Raw genomic sequence first — 21,046 nt, 5'->3', positions numbered from 1 at the left:
GGAAGGAGAGAAAACAGTTAATTAGAGACCAATAAGCCTCCCAGTGGGGAGATTGCTGGAGGTTAGAAAAGATGAGATAACAAGACACTTGGAAAATTTCAATGGAATTAGTCAGTCAACGTGGATTTCTAGAAGGGAAATCATGTTTGACAAAACTACTTTAGTTTTTTGAGGATCTAACTGGTCAAATAGATAAGAGAAAATGAGTGGGTGCGCTCTACTTGGATTTTTAGAAAGCCTTTGATAAAGTTCCATATAAAAGAAAAGTGTACAAAATTAAAGCATGTGGTCTTAGGGGTAATGTAGGGACATGGATTGAAAGTTGATCAGTGAACAGGAAACAGAGTTGGAAAAGATGGGACTTTTTTGTGGTGACAGACAATGAGATATTACAGGGATCAATGCTTGGATGCCAGCTTTCTACATGTAGATTAAAGGTTTGGATAAGAGAATAGAATGTAATATTTTGAAGTTCGCTGATGACTCTGAACTGAATAGGATTATGAATTGTGAGGAGGATGCAAAGAGGCTTTGAGGTAACTTAGATAGATTGGACAAGTGGGCAGGAACATGGCAGATGTGAATAATGAAGATTACTGGGAAGCTTTCCAATTCACAAAATGCCAGTTCCTCCAGCGTTTTGTGTGTTACTCTAGATTCCAGCATCTGCAGTCTCTTGTAACTCCAGCTTTCCAATTCAGTTGGTAAAACAGAAAGGTGGCATGTTATTTAAGTGGTGTTAGCTTGGGCGGTGTTGACGTCTGAAGCAACTTGGGTATTCATACCTGTCCCTGATAGCAAACATATAGTTGGAGCAAGCAGTTATGAATTTAAATGGTGTATTGGCCTTCTTAACTAGAAAATTTGATTACTGGGACAAAGATGTCTTGCTGAAATGATATAGGGCATTGGTAAGACCATACCTGGAGTATTGTGTGCAGTATTGGCAGTTGGACTGCTGTAAGAGGAGAGGTTTGGTTGACTGACTTTGTATTCACTAGAATTTAGAAGAATGAAAGGGGATCTAAGTTAAATATACAAAATTCTGACAGGGCTAAAAAGACTGGATGCTGGGGAAATGTTTTTCCTTCTGGCTCAGATGTCTATAATAAGGGGCCACTCTCTCAGATTACAGGACAAGAGAATATAGACCGAGATGAGGAGAAATTTCTTCCCTCAGAGAGTGGTAAACCTGTGGAATTTGCCACCATAGAAGGCTGTAGAGGACTAGTCACAGAATATATTTCAGAAGGCGACAGACAAATTTCTCAATGAAATTTCAGTTGGTAAATTGGGCTGAGCAATAGCGGATGGGATTCATTCCTGATAAATGCAAAATGATGCATTCTGGGAGGTTAAATCGGAGTAAGACATACACAATGAATGGTGAGGCCTGAGGGAGTATTGAGGAAAAGAGTCTTTTGGGTGAATGAGTCCAAAGATCTCTGTAGGTGGCAGCACAGGTAAATAGGGTGGTAAAGAAGGCATATGGAATGCCAGCATTCAGAATCAGAATCAGGTTTATTCCCACTGACTTATTTGACATGAAATTTGTTGTTTTACGGCAGCAGTACAGTGCAAAGACATAAAAATTACCGTAAATTACAAAATAGATAAATAGTGCAACAAAAAAAGGAATAACGAGGTTCATGGGTTCATACACTGTTCAGAAATCTGATGGTAGAAGAGAAGAAGCTGTTCCTAAATCGTTGAGTGTTGGTCATTAGCAAGGGCATGGGATATAAGAGCAGGAAAGTTATGATACAGCTTTATAAAATATTGGTGAGGGCACATCTGGAAGATTATGTGAATTTTTGGTCACTACAGAATAGAAAGGACATAATTTTTCTGGAATGCATGCAGAGGAGGTTCACCACAATGTTGCCTGGAATGGAACATCTAAGTTATGAGGAGAGACTGCATAGTGTGTGTTTGTTCTCCTTGGAGCAAGGCTGAGGTGGAACTGATAAAAGATGCACAAAATTATGAAGGGCATAATTTTTTTTCAGCTAGAGGGTAGTAAGAATTTGGAATGCACTGCCTGAGAGAGTGACGGAGGCAGAGACTCTCACAACTTTTAAGAAGTATCCAGGCGAGCACTTGAATTGCTAAAACATAGAAGGCTATGTACCAATTGCTGGTAAATGGGATTAGTATAGATGGGTACTTGATTGGCATGGACTGAAGGTTTCTGTGCTGTATGACTTTATGACCCGATGACAAAATGCATCAAGTGGTATGGAGAGAGAGTGGTAATATGGTATTAAGGTAGATAATCAGCCGTGATCGAATTGAATGGCAGAGCAAGCTGGTATGGTCTTCTACTGCTCCCACTTATAATGCTCCTATGCTTATTTATGGGCAACTTAGCCCAGAATTTCTGGTAATGGTGAAGTGGTACTACATCACACTGACTGTAAATGAAGCTCCACTGAAAGATCTAGCAAACTCCATAATGAGATCTTTCCCAATCCCATTGCTGTCAGGTATCAGAAATTACTGGAAACACTCAACAGGTCAGGTTGCATCTGTGGAGAGAGTAAAAGAGTTAACTTTGCAGTTTGATGGCCTTTCAGCAGATGGTCTGACAAAAGGTAATTGACCTTTCTATGCTTCTCTCTCCACCAATCACATCAAAGAATTCTTACAGGCAGAAACAATTTTTAATCAACTTTTTCAGCATTATGGTATGATAAATAAAGATTAAACCATATGATTCAAGTAGAAGCTGAAATACAATAGATAAACTTGTTAGTTTTTATTTTAAAGTCCCTGGTAGTCATGTAAGGAAAATTAGGGCCATGTAGTTTATTACACAAAAATTTTGAGATATAATGTCACTAAAAATTTGGTGTAAGATTTTACAGCTATTTTTACAATGAACTGCCTATAAAAGACTGGCATTCATTACAGTTACTGTAAATTAATTTCTGTGTGTTTACAATGGAATTTGGAAATAATGCAGCCTGTGACATCTCCCAGATGAGTGACAACTCTGGGAGATGTGTGTTAAACCATACACACAACAAAATCCCAAACTTGCTGCCAGTTTCATGAAGTAATGGCAGCAAACAATGGCAGTTTTGTCATCATTACTGAGGGAAATGACAGTGATATTTCTTGTGAAGTTGCAAACAATTCTTTTTGATGTATTTATAATTCTGTGAGAAATCTTTACATTTTACACAATTGCTTAGAGAATAACTATAGTGCAGTATAGTAAACATTTCTATCTTAAGGATGAGTAATAAAGACAGTAAATTGTATTTCATTTTAAATAGAAAAAGTCAGTGTTTTAAGCTTTTCTTGAGAAAAATACACCATGACAGTTTTGCTCAGCATTAAATATAGTGCTTTGGGAAATTTTGTATCATATCCTCTCTTCACTCAACCAGTGAGGTTTGCTAGGGAGTATAAAGGAAAAGCCATATAGGAATATGATAAGAAACTTCTTTATTCAGGAGTTAAGAATCATTAAATTCTCTACACTTGAAGACTATGAATGCTAAATCAGTGAGTATATCCAATACTGAGGTTAGTAGAATTTTGGACACTAAGGAAATTGGGGATATAGGAATTGGGAAGGAAAGTGAACAAGTTACAGGATCAGCCATGATGCATGAGGTTCCCTTTTGTCAATAGTATTTATATTTTTTTAATTCTGAGATTGTATATTTTACATACCAAAATATAATGAAGTTAACATATCCCAGAAAGTACAAATATGCAGATGATCAAGAGAGACAACAGCTAAATAAATTTATATACAATCACCTATATTTACTTTGAGGTACAGTATGCCAATTACATTATGTCAAATTAGTTAAAGGAAATCGTTTTTAAATGTCCCAGTATATAATTTTATTTATTTTATAATATTGTAATCAGATATGTTTAATCACATTTTTCTATGATTTTCCAAAATTTAGTACTTCACTGTCAATTTAAAAGGTTTAAGCAAATATACAAAAATATTTGTTTTTAATACTTTGATGGATCTAGCTTCAGTAAGTCAGCAGTATGAGTGAAATTTTTTTAGCTTTCGCATAAACCAAAAATCAGTTCTGATCTAGAAAGAACCAAAACCTTTGAGAAATGAAAAAGATTGCAGTTTAATATGCTTTAAAACCCCAGTGAGAAATAATGATAGATTGCAGAGATGAGTTGAAGTCATGGGGTCTGATCGGTCCTAGGATGCAATTGTGATTTAGAATCTTTTAGTGGCAAAAACTTAGAGTACTGAGGTAGCAAGTTTACAGTTTAAGGTTATTGAAGGTTGCAAATTTGGTACTGGATATTGAAGTACTGTGAATTAATAGGATGGGCCAAGCAGAAGTGGTAGTACATAACAAAGGAGAAATGTGCGCATTATAAGAAAATCTTTATTGGGTGTGATTGAACATGGGTGTTTTCAATATCAGCTCCATTATTCAGCACACTAGTTGTGTATTCATCTTATACTCCTTTCTTTACAGTATTTATGGAGTTACAATTATTCTTCTTGATCTATGCAATGCTATTTTTTTAATCTTTACCTTTGTGTAGCTGTTCCTTTAAGTTTTCAGCCATTTTGTCTTTAAGAGGGTCCTTAGGATTTCTAAGTTTTTGTGATTAATAATGTTCCAAGTTTGATCATATGAATTACTCTACTGGATGGGAGATCCAGTTACATTTCTGTCCCCAGGAGGTGAGGAACTATTCCCTCAGAAGGTGCAGTCACTTCTGATGAAATTCGGCATACATTCTTTCGGATCAATGTGCACACTGATGATTACAGTAGCTTTGCAGTGTTTCTTTGGGCACCATAAATGCCAGGGAGCAAGATATAAAATTATTATTGTAACAGAATTTCAGTTTTCTCCTCAAAGAGGAAAACAATGATGAAACATTATCAAGAAAATTGATTTGCCGGTTTCCTGCATTTTTTCTTTCAATTAAGCTGACATTATTCCTACACTTACAGTTGTTATTCCTTTACATTCAATGAGACCTCAATATCCTATATCACTGACAAGTAGCTAGCTCTCAGATGTAAATAACAATTAGCAATGGTCTGCTACGGTTACTAGCAGTCTGACTATGGATCTTCAGATTTTACTTAATGTAGATTTAAAAGGGGAAATGACAGTCAAAATCTTGATAAATAACTTTAATTTAAAATGGAAATATTAACTCATTTGAAGCAATGTATCTTCTTCTGCTAATTCAATCTAATTTACATTTTTTGCTTCACCAGAGACTATAAATCACATAGTTTCACATAGTCCCACTTACGCAACAGTTAAACAGTCAAAGGACCATGGCTTTGCTATTATAGTAAACATATTCTAAAGATATTTCATTTTGTTTTTAATAATTCTAAATATTTTGTGTAAATCATCTAAATGGCGCAATTTGTGCTGATGAAAATGCTCACGTTGTTCCAAAACATAATTATTTCTTGATTAATCATTTGGCAGCATGAAGCTGAGGCAATTTCCACTTACTTAAGTATACACTTGGCCGCAAAGCTGTAATTCAGCAACTATTTTCAATAGAATGTCTTTCTACTATCTCTCATAATGTTGAGTAGCCTTTAGTGGGCTGTGAGATACAATCTAATTGCAACATTCAGGTGAATGCAGGTAATTTGGATGACAACTTTATCATGCAAGTGTCAGGCACAAAGCAGTTTTGAAAGGAAAGGTGACATGAAATCTTTTAGGAGCAATTGTTTTATTTTTTTTCTGACAATGTCAGAATGGAGGTAAATCCAATACCTGACAGGAAGTAAATCTGTTAGTTGTTGTCTAAAATATGTATAACACATATATTTCAAATTGCAGGCATTATTGAGATATTATGTATCATATTAGGTCCATATTCATAAAATAATTATAGTAGTATATAATGCCATTGACAACTTAGATGTAAAAGTGGCTGTTTCGATATTCTACATTCTATCAAAACTTGAATGTAAGTCTGTTATAACTTCAACATCATGAGATACCTAATTTCTGCCATGCCTGCCTAGCTGATGTTATAATGTTTTGAATGGATCAGGCATGGAATGTGACTATACAAATGATTGTGTTAGTGGTTTGACCAAGTCAAATGACATTATCCTGAGCCTCAATTTGCAAATTAATTAACCACACAGACTAGCTTTCAAACAGAGCAGTGACATGGGAGAGGCAGAGAAAAATAGGAATGTTTAGTGATTAAATTCAGGAAACCAGAAAAGATATAGGAAGCCTACATTTTCCATGTTATTAAGATAGAAGTAACATTTAAGCAGTAAGAAGAGAAGATGGAGAAGAACAGATGAGACAAGGAAGAATGACCAGTGATGATATTGACATTTTTATTTTCATTTCAATTTCATATTGCAAAAACAATGTGACATTATTCAAGCTATCTGCAGACTTGAGAGACTAAACTCTATAAAGCTTTGGATTTAGTAGACCTGGAAAGTTTTCAAATGTTCATGACAACATTTTGAAAACCAGTGTTTATGGATAGTAACCCTGAAATTCCTTGAGAGTATCAGCAATATAGTGCAGGAACTCTGGTTGGAGACCAAAGGAATGTGGAGGTTTCCTGCTTTTTGTGGGAGTTTTCACTTTGGCATGTGAGGGGAGAATGAGTGTCCCACACCTATACATGGCAAATGATGAGCTGGGATCTCAATGAGACCAGGGACTCACTAAGCAGGGAATTCCTACTCTTGACACTCAAGTGCTGCCAGTTTTCTATGGTGGCTAGTACATCTGGTGGGTAGGTACATTCCACCCCCACAAGAATGCATGTGGTTCCTATCAGTGGGGAACGGGATAGATGGTGGCTGCATCTCTGAGGGTGAATCCAATCTATTAAAAAAATCATGATCGATATTTGTTTTCCAAATGTTTGCTATGAATAATTACATTTTTGTAATTCAACTGTTGGAAGGTAGATCAGGAATGGAACTAGTTAAGTTGATGGCAGCTGGAACCAGGTAGGGGAGAGGGGATTGGGACAGGCGCTGGTAGCTAATGGGTGGAACCAGACGGGGAGGGGATGACAGGCAGATGGAATCAGATGCGGGGAATGGCAGCAAAGAGAGCGATGAACAAAGGAAGAAGAAAACGAGGTGGACATGTGACTTATGTGGGAAGAGAACACCAGAGGTTACCTGAAATTAGAAAATTCAGTCTTCATACTATTGGATTGTAAGCTCCCAAGCTAAGTATCAGATGTTGTTCTCTCACTTTGTGTTTGGTCTCTACGTAGCAATGCAGAAGGCAGAGGACAGACAGGTCTGTGTGGGAGTGGGAAAGAGAGTTAAAATAACATGCAACCAGAAGCTCAAGATAACTGTTGCAGACAAAGTGCAACTGCTCTGCAAACTGGTTGCCTATTCTATGCTTTGTTTCACCAATGTACAGCATGTGAAGACAGCTCACACTGTGGCCACTGTGCACCAGTGGTAGATGAAGTGAAATGATTCAGCTGCTTTGTCCTGGATAGTATCGAACTTCCTGAATATTATTGGATGCACACTCATCCAAACAGGTGGAGAATATTCACTTACACTCCTGATTTGTGCCTTGTAGATAGGAAAGGCTTTGGAGCATCAGGAGGCGAGACACCTGCCACTAGACACACAGTCTCTGATATGTTCTTGTACCGCAGTGGCTGGCTCAATTTAGTTTCTGGTCAGTGGTGACCCCTCCCTCCTCTTCAAGGAAGTTGATGGTGAAGGACCTGGCAATGGTAAAGTCACTGAATCTCAAGGGTGCTTTGTTTAATTCTGTCTTGTTGGCAATGGTAACTGTCTGGCACTTCTGTGACATTATTATACTTGTCACTTATCAGACCGTGTTGGTGAGCAGCTTCACTTTCTGAAGAACTGCAAATTGGTATTGAACATTGTGCTATCATCAGCAAACATCTCCTCCTCTGATCATATGAAAATGAAGATCATTAATGAAGCAGCTAAAGATACTTAGGTCCAGTATATCACCCTGAGGAACTCCTATAGTGATGACCCAGAGAAGGGATGATAGACATCCAATATCCACAACCCTCTTCCTTTGCCTGAGGTGCAACTCCAGCCATTGGCGCATTTTCGCTTTTACGCCCATTGACTTCATTACCAGAGCTCTTTAATGCTTCACTCAGTCAAATGCTGCCTTAATGTCCAGAGAATCATCATCTCCGGAATTCAGTTCTTTGGTTCATCTTTGGAGTAAGTTTGTGATGAGGTCTGGACCTCACAAAGCCCAAGCTGGACATCAATGAGAAGATTATTGGTGTGTAGGTGTGTTTGACTGCACTGTCAACAATATTATCCGTCTTACTGCTGATGGTTGAGATTAAATTGATTGGGTGGTTATAAATTAGATTAGATTCATTCTGCTATTTATGAACAGGAAATCTCTGGGTAATTTTCTACATTTTCAGTATGTACAGGTATGCCAGTACTAGAACAGATTGGCTCGAGGCACAGCTGGTTCTGGAGGTCAAATCTTCAGTACTACCATTTGTTGATATCACATGGAGTGAATTGACTAGGCTGGCCTCTGTAATGGTGGAGATCCCTGGGGGAAGTCAAGGTAGATCACCTACTCGCTCATATCCATTGAAGGTCGCTGTGAAAGCTTCAGTCTTACCTTTAGCATGTGCATGCCATGCATTGCCATTATTGATGTGAATCTCCTTAAAGCCTGCTCCTCCCATTAGCTGTTTAATTGTCCATCACCATTCTCAACTGGATATGGCAGGACCACTGAATTTCAATGAGATTGATTGATTGCCGGATAACTTTGCTCTGTATGTTGCTGCTTTAGCACTTTTGCACACATGGAGTCCTGTGTTACAACCTCAACCATAGGGCACCTATTTTTAGGTACAGCAGGTGCTGCTCCTGTCACAGCCTTTGGCACTTGGTGATGCAGATGTCACTCCTCAGACTGGGAAATTAACCAGGTTTGATCCCTGCCTTGATTATAATGGTAAAGTGAGATATATGCCAGGCCAGAAGGTTGAGGTGGTATATATTTTTGCTGCTGCAGATGTCCACAGTGTCTCATGGATGCCCAGTTATGAACTGCTTGATTTGTTCTGCATCTATCCTGCATAGCCTGATGTTGTGCCACGTGTTTCCTCCATGTCTACAAAAAGACTGTGTACTTGTCACTTATACCACTGTCGTCATGGACAGATAGATGCCTCAGGCAGATGAGTCAGGTAAGTTTATCCTTGGTGTTGGTTCACTCACTACCTGACCCAAACCAAGACTGGCATGTATGTCCTTATAGGCTCAGCCAGCTCCATCGGTGATGGTGCTACCAAGCCATTCTTGGTGATAGAAATTGAAGATTCCCACCAGAGTACATCCTGAACACTCGCTAATATTAGTGCTTCTTCAACATAAAGAAGCATTGATTCGTCAGCTGAGAAAGGAAGCTAATGGAATCTTTACTGACACCAGTGCAGCTCTGAGAAAGAGTCGCATGGGTGAAAATGGCACACAGCCCTTTTTGAGCCTTCCCTATGAGAGGCATGGAGATATTTTAATTTACCAGGCCTTTGTTGGCATAGGTGTTGCTATTATGCCATCGTAGGTACCTGGATCTTGTCATATCTCTGCCTCTCAGGGATTACTCCAAGGATATGGAATAGTGTCTGTATCATTGTAACTGAGCAGCTGGAACCCATAGAAAGAATGAAATGTCTATATCGCACCTTACAAGTAGTCCTAATGTTTAAACAGTTTAGAATTGTAGGTGTTTCAATGTAGGAATTAGCATAGCCAATTTGCAAGGACTGAATAAACACCTACAATTAATCAGGTAGTCTGACTTAATAATGTTGGGAGGAGGATAAATCATGAGCATTTCACCAGGTGTAACAGCCCTTTCAAATTGTGACAGAAAATATCTTACAATGGCCTGACAGCAAATTTGGCCTTGCTTAATGTCTTATCTTGAAGACAGCAACCCTAGAGTACAGCATTCCCTCACCATTGATCTGGAGATTCAGCCTAGACTTTTGTGCTCATGTCTCTAAACTGGGACTCAAATCCAACACTTCTGACTCAAAGTGAACTGTACTACAAATTGAGCTACTGCTGTGCAGGACTATCCAGAATTTTAACCCTTTTATTAAGTTTGGTTATGAATATTCTTTGAAAGGTGGCCTATTAAAACAATATCCAAACACCATGTTCAGTGGAATATTGATTGTGGGAGTGAGAACAGCATAACAATTGCAGCCGGTTTCAAAATCCAATATAGTGGATACATGAACTGTGCATTAAGAACTATAAGAGACGGGAAGAGGAACAACTATATGGGCCCTTGAGTTTGCTCCACTGTTCAATAAGCTCAGGGTGGACTCTTGGCCTCAACTGCACTATTTCTATGTCCATTGGTTTTCTTAGAGTGCAAAATTCTACCAGTCTCAGCCATTGATGCATGCAGTGAACTGGCCTCTTTAATGAAGACAGTTTGATGGGTAATATTTACTTTCACCAGAGGGCAAAAACCAACTGGCAATGGATTGACTTCTAGCTTATTTTTGCACTCCACGGCTGCAGATTCCATTGACTAAAAGCAACCCAGTTTCCATGAGGAGATAAAAGTAAACATCCTTCCTCACCACCATTACTAAATTCATGTCAACCCAGATGAGAAAGAAAACAGGACTGAAAAGTAATGAAATAGTAAATTAAATGGTAGCCTTGTGCCAGTTTTAGCACACACAGGTTAGCATTGACAGATGGCTCGAACTCACCATATTACTGAACAAATTAATGCTCTTTCTTTGTCAATAACTTGCCAGTGCCAGTAAGTCTTGCTGACTTCCTGTCAAGCAGTGGGTCATTTTTTATTTCCAAGTTGTCATTGGTTTATTTATTAGTCGTCACCCTTTTAATTACAGTTTTTTCCAAACTGTATAAATGTCATGAATAATTTAACTCTATTTTGTGTAATGTCAAATTAATTAGCAAGCATTTGAATAAATTAAACAGAAATATCAGACTCCCTCTAGTCCACGTGTCAGCAATATTTCAGCATTTAACTGATCAGCTTATCAAACAGTATTTAGCTGTTTCAGCATTGGAGAAACTGTAAAATTACTGACAAATGTATTATGATTCATATCCTGTTTATGGACACAAGGTAATAATTAGCATAACAAACATATAGAAGCCTGCTGGTAACTTAAAATCTGTTCCTCTTTTCCATATCAACCACCCACCCCTCACTCACTCGTTCACACACACACACACACACACACACACACACACACACACACACACACACACACACACACACACACACACACACACACACACACACACACACACACACACACACACACACAGGTTAGGTTCTCCGTAGAAGGACAATTAGGTAAAGGTTTTAACAGTCACAATTACATGTTTTATGCATTTTATGTTCCAAATTGGCTAATGCAGCTGCTACATAAACACAGAAGCAGATTATAGATAATATACTGAAAGGCTAAGAGTCATGGGGTAATACAGCATGGAAACAAGCCCTTCAGCCCAACTCTTCCATGCTGACCAAGGTGCCCACTTAAGCTAGTCCTACTTGCCCACATTTGGCCCGTAACCCTCTATCCGTATACCTACCCAAATGTTTTTGTACCCACCTCAAATACTTCCTCTGGCAGCTTGTTCCATGTACGCACCACCCTCTGCATGAAGAACTTGCCCCTTGGGTCCCTTTTAAATCTTTCTACTCTCAGCTTAAACCTACGCCCTCTAGTTTTTGGTTCCCTTTCCCTGAGAAAAAGGCAATGTGCATTCACCCTATCTGTGCCCCTTATAATTTTAAACACCTCCAAAAGGTCATATACACCTCGACAAGGGGTGATTGTTTTGATCAATTTCAATCAACGTAGAATTATGCTTTATTCAAGAGTTCAGCAACTCCAGTGTAGGCCCATTTTAAGATCACCACTAAAGGGTACCTGCTTAAAGATTATTTTACTGTTTTCATCACATTGCTGGTTGTCTAGTTAAGATTCATATGATGACATTTATTGAAGTATTCAATAAACCATTCAATGTGTTTGAACGATGAGCTCCGGGACAGGCCCAAAGGGATATGTATATATGAATACATAGAAAAGACTGTTACAACAGGCAAGAACTTCAGACCACATATTAGAGACTGTTACAACTGACAAGAGCTTCAGGCTGTCAGATTGACTGAAACTTTCTTTTTTAACTTTGTTTTTCTTCATTATTACATTTCTGCCCTACAGTACCAGGTCTAGTGCCCTTGGAATCAATTCAAGCAGGCCCATTTGAAGAGAAGATATATCTACAGTGGAAACCACCAAATGAAACCAATGGAATAATTACCCTCTATGAGGTAAATCAACACAGCAAATGGCTAAAAATCAATCACTCTTTTCTGCTTCTTAGATTTTTGACGCCTCATAATTGTGGTTTAAGCCACACTTAGAACATTGAAAGAATCGAAGGATGATTGCTAACTAATGACATTTATCACTCTGAGCACTGGGCCCCAACATTATCCAATATGATGAAACTAATTAAATCTGGATTATTGTTAAGCACACACTTTCTTCCCAATGGATATTTAAGTAAGATATTTATATATGAAAATGATCCATGCAGATCATCTAGTTACACCCCATCAGGAAAGATACCCATGAGATTAGTTTTGATTCAACCTAAAGTTAATTCCTTAATCATCTTCAGTCCCACAGTAACTAAAGGTTCTGGCAGTATTGACACTCTTAAGTGCAATGATTTTTTGAACGCTTTGTGTTCATTCTAAAGCACATGCATCGGTTACTAGAAATTTGTGATTTTGGTTTTTTTGTTTGGGAGAAAAAATATGGGGTTTATTTTCAAGAATTATTACAAAAATTATTATAAAAATTATTTTCATAAGTTATTACAAAAAGACTGGTAGCATAGGGACAAAAGGTATCAGAGACAAACATTTAGATCAAAATTCATGAAAAGCAAATTCCACTGTGATATTTAGTGTTGACTGTGCTCTTTGTGATACTGTGTAAAGGTAAGGGAAAGTTGTGTTTTTGGCAGAATTTTGTCATTCCTCTCAAGGCATCCCAGGGTGTTTCAACACGGTGATGTACTTTCAAATACTGTTGTTCTTATTAATATGATACATAGAGACTTTTTTTTATTGATTATGGAGCAGTACAGAGGTGAATAACTAACTGATCTGATTTGGTGGAGTTGGTTAGTGGATAATTGTTGCTTAAAGTGTTGATACTCTAAAAACGAAGAAGACTGCTATTCATTTTACGTCCTTAACTGACTTGATTTTTATTGAACCAGGAGACATCTATTTCTCTTCTGTTACATTTTTTTCCCTTTTCTGTTGGATTAGCTATCATTTTAAGTTAGAGTCAAGACTCTGTAGAAATGTACTCTTTCTATACTTCACTAAACAAGATATAAGAGGCAAAATTGACAAAAACCTGAAAAATAGAGAATCATGAAGCACAAAGAGAGATCATTGAGGCTATAATGTATATGCTGGATCTTTGAAAAACGCCTTCTACTGGGCTCTCTTCCTTGTCCTTAGATCCTCATGTACTCTTATAACACAGAAGGTGATCATTGCTGCATGATAATGAAAGTCAAAAACTGCAAATGCTGGAAATCTGAAATAAAAATGGAAAACTCTGGAAATGCTTAGCTGGTTCAAGCAGCATCTGTGGAAAAGAAACAAAGTTAACATTTCAGATTATCCATCAAAATATAATCCATTAGCTGGAATCCTATTGGGCTGGAATTGATGTTCAATCAACCATCAACTTGTGGCAATGAAGAGATACCCCATGAATCACTACAAGATACCAGATTATTTGCACATCTCTGCTATGAGATGTTAAAATGGCTTTACAATAGCCATGGAAGGCATAAATAACACAACCCCATTCATTTGAGTGGTGGGATTACCAACTTTCTCTCAAAAAACTCAGGTTAAAGTTCTTTTGAATTGCACTTTGTACTCATGTTACAGTAGCACATTGTACTTTCATTATTTGTTTATAATTACTTCTTATATTTTAATATTGAAATATATTTATAAAGTTTTAAATGTCTTCGAATATCAAAGATATTAACAAATACTGAAAATATCTTTGCCAAAGGCCAGGAGGATAATGTTGGGGGAGAGGCCTTAGGCTCTGCCATAGGATGCAGGAGGTTGGATTAAGCACAACCTGGCCCAATGTAACTTCACACATCCAACAATTCAGTGGGAAAAAGTGTTTTTGAGTTAATATTTGCAGGGGAAGATCTAACTGACACATTACAAAATGTTCTACATCAGCAAAGTTCAACCCAGTTTGCAAATCCTGGTTTCTGTCTGGTTGAAGCAACCAAGAGAAAATAATTTCATTGTTTTGCCCTATTATCATATTGTTTGATGGCGAGATCTTCCCATTGTTAGCTCTCTTTCCTTCCCATTTGAACAACTTAGGATCTCTACAAATTTAAACTTGTCTTGTCTCATGATTATGTCTGTTGCAGACTTCCATTTAATTTCTGTGCTGTGCAGGGATGAGAGAAAGTGAATCAGAATTGAAAGGCTGAATTATTTGTAGGCAGTATGCAGGCTTTGGGGAGTATAGGGGTAGCAATTCTGGTTCAAATGAATAGTGGTGCCTTTTTTTTGTATACCAAATTGTATAATAAGTTTAAGGGAAAACAACATGCTACCAGAGAAACAGATTTGGCAAGGGAGGTACAGATAAAACAATATACAAACTTACATAGAATATAACTTTATTCTCTACAGAGCATTTGCATCTAAATCAAAAAGTTGTGTGTGGAAGTACCTTTGCAGAATCAACATCACAAGCTCTGGACAGGTGTTCTTGTTTTAAGGGTGTGCTGTGCTAATGGATGTGCCATCTTTTGGGTGAGAGGTTAGACCAAGAACCTCTGTGGTATCTTACTGAGGATAGAAAAGGGTGTTACGGCCAGCATTTCACCTTTAAGCAACATAGCTCTAAAACCCATTATTTTGTCATGATCGTAGTGTTTGAAAGGATGCCCTCAGCTGAACTACGACTTGGTATGAGTTCACATATGCTGATGTGTTCACCCTGCTAACTAAATAATAAGGTTCTCTTTCACAGAGATCTCAAGTCATGCACTGTTCCTTCTCCTATGTTGGGATCTTAAAACCTATTTGAACTAATTTTACTTAAGATAACTTTAACAAAGAATACATCTGATACTACTTATTATTAACAGATGTGGGCTCTGGGTGTTTGTCTTTTAGACAATGAAATGCAATTCACCCTCGTCATATCACCTCAGGATAAAAATGTTGATGGTGTTTCAATTCTTAGAAGCAACATTCAGAACTTGGCCTTTGAACACAGGGAACACAGGTTGGAACCATACTCCAAATAAGCCCATTAACTTCACTTGTTTCATTGTTAGTTCTCCGACCATTTTAAATAATGTCCAATTTAGTCAAAAATTAAAACACATTTGGAAGGAAGCAATGTGAAAAATAGAACCATAAAGTATTGAACCTGACTTTGTTTTCCGAGAAACTAATAATATTCTTAGCACAATAATATTTCACACATATATTCTTTGTAAAATACCCTATAATTTATATGCGGTATGACATTTTCCTTCAAGAATCGCCATGAGTGAGTGTTGCATTTATGTTCAGCCACTGATATACCAGCAGTGCTTTTCTTTTTCAAAGGAACATTTCCACACTACAGACATACTGAAATTTGTCACATTATAATTTATACTTTCATTACTGTACTTTTGTGCTTCTTATTTCATAAATATTGATGGACAAATTTGTTTGCTGTTCTGCAGTTTTCTATACACTCTCTAGGACATTACATCTTAATATAATGGTGTCTTTTGCTGAGCACCATATCAGAAATCATGCAGCGATATCCTGTCATGGAGAAATAAATATTTAGCTTCTTGAGACTTGAAAATCAACTGCAACAGAAGCAATAAATAGATATAGCAAATACACACTACTCTTCCTGTTACTAGTAACAGCACCAGGATATTTGAAAATATGAATCCTCATGTTTACTCATAATTTTTATGCATCTTTCAATGGTTTCTTGCATGCTATTACCATAGAATATCATTACATCTTCAGCATCACAGGATATATGGTGTACCGAACACATTTTATTTATAACAGTAATTCCAAGCTCCAACAAAATGTAATCTTATTATACCATGATTGATTTTGAGATAAAATGTGCTTAAAAGTGATTATATCATAACATCTCGTGAAAAGATTATATGTAGAGATTTTATGAGGTGATGTATTATACCTGCTGCCTGATTTGTGTTTTTATCAATAAAGAGAAATTAGAATAAAGATGTTTATCAAGAACAGAAAAAGTGTTCTATCTTTATAAATTAACATGTTCATATTCTTTTATCATTTGAAAGGCAAGCAAGGTGCAAGTAGGAAGTGCCAGTTGTAATAACTTGACAGTTTATTTGTGATTGCTGTCAGTGATTAGATATAGATAGCAGCAAGCTTGGAAATAGGCCACTATTAAATAAATCATAGACTCTGCCTTTCAATGCCTGAATGTTAGGAGCACTATTGTGAGTGGCAACTGTAAAGGGCTCATTCACCAGCAATCAAATTTCTTTGTGAACATCAAGGACCAGATGAATAAAATAGCAGAATTGGCGTCATTGCTTCAGAATGCTCTAAACAGTAAATTGACCATTACAGAGATTTTATTTGTGTAATCTGCAGTTCGTAATAGTGGCTTTTGTTTCTTTTCAGATAACCTATAAGGCTGCTGGTTCCTTTGACCCTAATGTGGAGCTTTCCAGCCAAAGAGGGAGAGTATTCAAACAACGGAATGAGACCCACCATTTGTTTGTTGGGCTTTATCCAGGCACGACATATTCTTTCACAATAAGAGCGAGCACAGTAAAAGGATTTGGACTGCCAGTCACCACTCGTATTACTACAAAAATATCAGGTAAAAACCAACCAACATGTTGGACCACTCTAATGAGTGTATAAACAAATCACATAAGATTAATAGAACCATTTATATAAAAAAATTAAAACATTTGGGTGGCTGTCAAAGTCAGATCATAATGCTTAGATTGAATTCTCTTCATTCAATGTAGAATACAATTCTGAATCCAAAGGACTCAAACTTTCTTTAGTATGGTTTACATTATGTACCACAGAGGACTGAAAGGCAACTGCCAATCAGAGCTAGAGAGTAGAATTTAACCTGTGTTCCTCAGCTTGGCAGAAGGTGGTAAGTGGAGCTTCATAGGGACCAGTTCTGGGAACAAATATATGAATGAATTAAACTCACAAATAGTGTTGAAATTTTCAAATGGTACCAATCTGAGGATGTAAAGCAAAAGCAGAATCAGAATCAGATTTCTTATCACTGACATATGTCATGAAATTTGTTGTTTTGCGGCAGAAGTACAGTGCCAGATGAAAAAATTACTGTAAGTTACAAAAATAAATAGTGCAAAAGAGGAATAATGAGATAGTGTTCATGGGTTCATGGACTGTCCAGAAATCTGATGATGGAGGGGAAGAAGTTGTTCCTAAAGTGTTGAGTGTGGGTCTTCAGGCTCCTGTACCTCTCCCCCGATCCTAGTAATGAGAAGAGGGCATGTCCCAGATGGTGTAGGCGCTTAGTGATGGATGCTGCCTTTTTGAGGCACCACCTGTTGAAAACATCCTTGATGTTGAGGAGGGTTGTGCCCGTGATGGAGCTGGCTGAGTCTACAACCCTCTGCAGCTTCTTGCAATCCTATGAATTGGAGCCTTCGTACCAGGCTGTGATGCAACCAGTCAGAATGCTGTCCACTGTACATCCATAGAAATGTGCAAGAGTCTTTGGTGACATACCGAATCTCCTCAAACTCCTAACAAAGTAGAGCTGTTTGCATGCCTTCTTTGTGATTGCATCAATGTGTTGGGCCCAGGATAAATCCACCGAGATGTTGATGCCCTGGAACTTGAAGCTGCAATATGTACAATATGAAAATAAGAATATGCTCATAAGCTAAACAGTTAAAGCAAATTAAATTCAATTTGGTGTAATTTGTGGTGGTTCTGTTTGGTAGGAAAAATATAGGGGACACGTACTCCTGAAAATAGAAAACTTTGTAAAAAGGCAGAAGACCAAAGAATTTCAATTTTGATATTCATCCTGGAAACGTTAAGCCATCCATCCAATTGAAATCAAGCTTCATTGCATTTGTGGTGTTTACAGCCATTCTACTGAAAGGAATAGTTTTAAAATACATCTCAAATGGTCATTTGCACACATAGACCAATGTATAACTTAAGATGTACAGTTGTTGAACAGTAATACATTTGCAGACTAATATTCATTGAATAAAGACCTCACATCTCTTTGGCCTGACAATGCAAGGGGAAATAGTGTAAAACTTGCCACTTATATTTGTATTTCGCAATGCAGGACACCTCCAGAGCCACTTGCAAAATGATATGACGTCTTCCTTGATGTTGTATACACAAATATACAGGACCCTGAACATTTGTCTAATCATAGAATTGTTACTATTGAACACGTCTGGATCGCGTTATTGTCTTTTGCAGCCAAACTAAAATTTCAATGAAAATCCATGAATACAGTGGAGCCAATAACTAATAAGCTGCAATGTTGTGAATATACAGCAGATAAACCTGAGGTGAAAGTTTGATATGGAACAAGTTTCAGACATGCAATTCGTGAAGGGACAAGCTACAATTAATTCCAATAGATATTGAACTACATCATTCATCTACAAATATAGTTTTACTATTCATCTCACCAATGAAAGACTGGAAATGTACTTAAGACCTCCCTAGAACATGGCTAACTTGTATTCTTAATCAACAATAGATCAGGTGTATTAATAACCAATTGCTCTTTTTGTGTCACCATGTTCCAACTGGCTGATACTCGTCCCACAAAAAAATGTCTGTGTGCTGCTTCATTTCCATTCTTCTTTCAACATGATGGAAACAAAAGCCTAACTTTCAACAGATCACAGCAGGTTGCCTAGCTGTGCGGGAGAATATGAAGATTACTGTCTTTATACCAGATCCATGCACATCACTGTGCATGCCCTTGGATGAAGAGGCAAATTAAAATCTGGCAGTAAAATTACATCAAAATGACTTCTTAAAAAAATGTAGTTAAATGCATCCCGGTGCTGTGAGAGGAATTGACATCTCCATCACCTCTGCACACCTTTTTCTTTTAATTGGTGAGCCTAGTTACACCGCAAGGAAATGCATTATTAAGTGGGATGATTTTTGACAGTCTGTCATGATGAAATTGTGAGGGTGTGTATCCAAGGATTTAAATCCAGGTGCAGTACACAAGAAAATGAGGAGCTTTCACTCACTCATGTGTTTTAGACATTTCAGCATGCACAACTGAAGCAAACTAAAAGGGGGATCAACCTCAGTGACAATTTGGGCAGACTGTCCAGTTGTTCTGCATTCTTTTACTCATTTTAAAGATGACAGATTTCTGCTTCCTTTACACAATGAACCATGGAAAATTATAAATATTGAGCAGTGACAGGAATGGGTTTCAATTACTAAGGTGAAACCACACCATAGTCTCCTTTAATACCCATGTTCACAAGGTGCAAGATTAATGGGTACATGCCTATCTTGACAACTGATTAATACAAATCCCAAACAAAAACACCAAAATGTCAAATTCTTTGCTTTGCAGCAACTGGACCAGCATGAAAAAACAATGTGAGATCCCTTGCCTTCTGGAATACTTGTGATTCCTTGGCAATTAGAATAAACAAGTTTTGTGTGAGTACACACTGTATGTCAATTTCACTCTTAATTAAGCTCCATAGTGGGCAGAGGTGGAGGCTCCTTAACATCCAGTTGTACTGGAAGACTGAATCCAACTAAAACTTTTACATTCAATGGAACTGAATTTAATCCTGCCATAAACGAATGCTCCCTTCCTTGAGCCTATTGACCACTATCAAAAAATGAAACATTTTTGATGTCAATTTGAAAAAAAGTGCTTCAAATTTTATATCAACATGAGAAAAAGTGCTTCAAATGTTATCAAATACTGTATATTATTGCACAGCATATGTAAATTAGGAAAGGAGTTGAAGACATAAGAGGCATCATTGGGTGCTCACCAAAACATTAGGGCTGGAGGTAATTAGTTACACGGGACAATTTGCTGGGGGAGAGGAGTGAGCAAAGGGCCATCAGCAAGAGGCTAGGTATGTTTAGAGTGCTCAAGAAGCAATTCTCCAAGCTAATGTTGCCAAGAAATTCATTCCCTTTGGTAGCAGTAAGATGTTATATTGCTGCATCAACTTGATATGTGCCTCTCAACTTCAATCCATTGAAGTCAAGAAAACGGATTTCAGAGGCTGAATCCAGTGTATTGATGCAACCACATAATAATTTTAGCACAAGCAACAGGGAATGAGTTTCCAAGTATGCATGTGGCATCTGTGGCATCCTCACCAAATAATGCAAGTCTGACAGCAACTTCAAAGCAGACCAAAGACAGTATTGCCAAGGTGATGATGTACCTGAATAGTATGCATCTAACTTCTTCCAAATTGCTTAAATCATCTCATAGTAAACCTCCACTAGTGCACAAGAGAAGCAACTGAGGCTCTGTATTCAAAGAGAGCTAATTCCATTTCATCTGTTCTTTCCAGAGATTGGCATATAGAGAGCTTTGCTGGAATTGTAGGCTTCCACCTGGAATGGCCTGTCTTTGGTTGCATACAGCCTATTTTGTGTGCAAAATATGTTAGCTCTGCATTATACTGGAACCAAAAGACATAGCACACTGACATTCCAGTCAAAGTGCAGCTGAAAGCAGTGAATCATACATATCAATGCATGATAGCCTGACAGCTGTCACAATGCCTTCATTCTGCATGAGTGCAGTTCAGTTGAATTTGAGCTGTTGTAGCAGACAAAAAGGAGGCAACTGGATAGCAAGATCCAACCATTGACAACAATGT

The 21,046-nt window shown here is 37.6% G+C and overlaps 1 protein-coding gene across 6 annotated transcripts in view; it reads left to right on the top strand.

The window, feature by feature from the left end:
- Positions 1–21,046, top strand: part of LOC127578729 (receptor-type tyrosine-protein phosphatase T) — a 935,885-nt gene that overhangs the window by 630,549 nt on the left and 284,290 nt on the right. For all 6 annotated transcript variants that reach the window (XM_052031104.1, XM_052031103.1, XM_052031108.1 and 3 more), the window contains 2 exons: positions 12,262–12,371; positions 16,809–17,010. In XM_052031104.1, coding sequence (XP_051887064.1) covers positions 12,262–12,371; positions 16,809–17,010 — 312 coding nt within the window. The remainder of the gene's footprint in view (positions 1–12,261; positions 12,372–16,808; positions 17,011–21,046) is intronic.

Source organism: Pristis pectinata, chromosome 16 (assembly GCF_009764475.1).
Source record: "Pristis pectinata isolate sPriPec2 chromosome 16, sPriPec2.1.pri, whole genome shotgun sequence".
Taxonomy (NCBI): Eukaryota; Metazoa; Chordata; class Chondrichthyes; order Rhinopristiformes; family Pristidae; genus Pristis; species Pristis pectinata.
The sequence above is the reverse complement of the archived record's forward strand: the minus strand, read 5'-3'. Positions and strand labels throughout refer to the sequence as shown.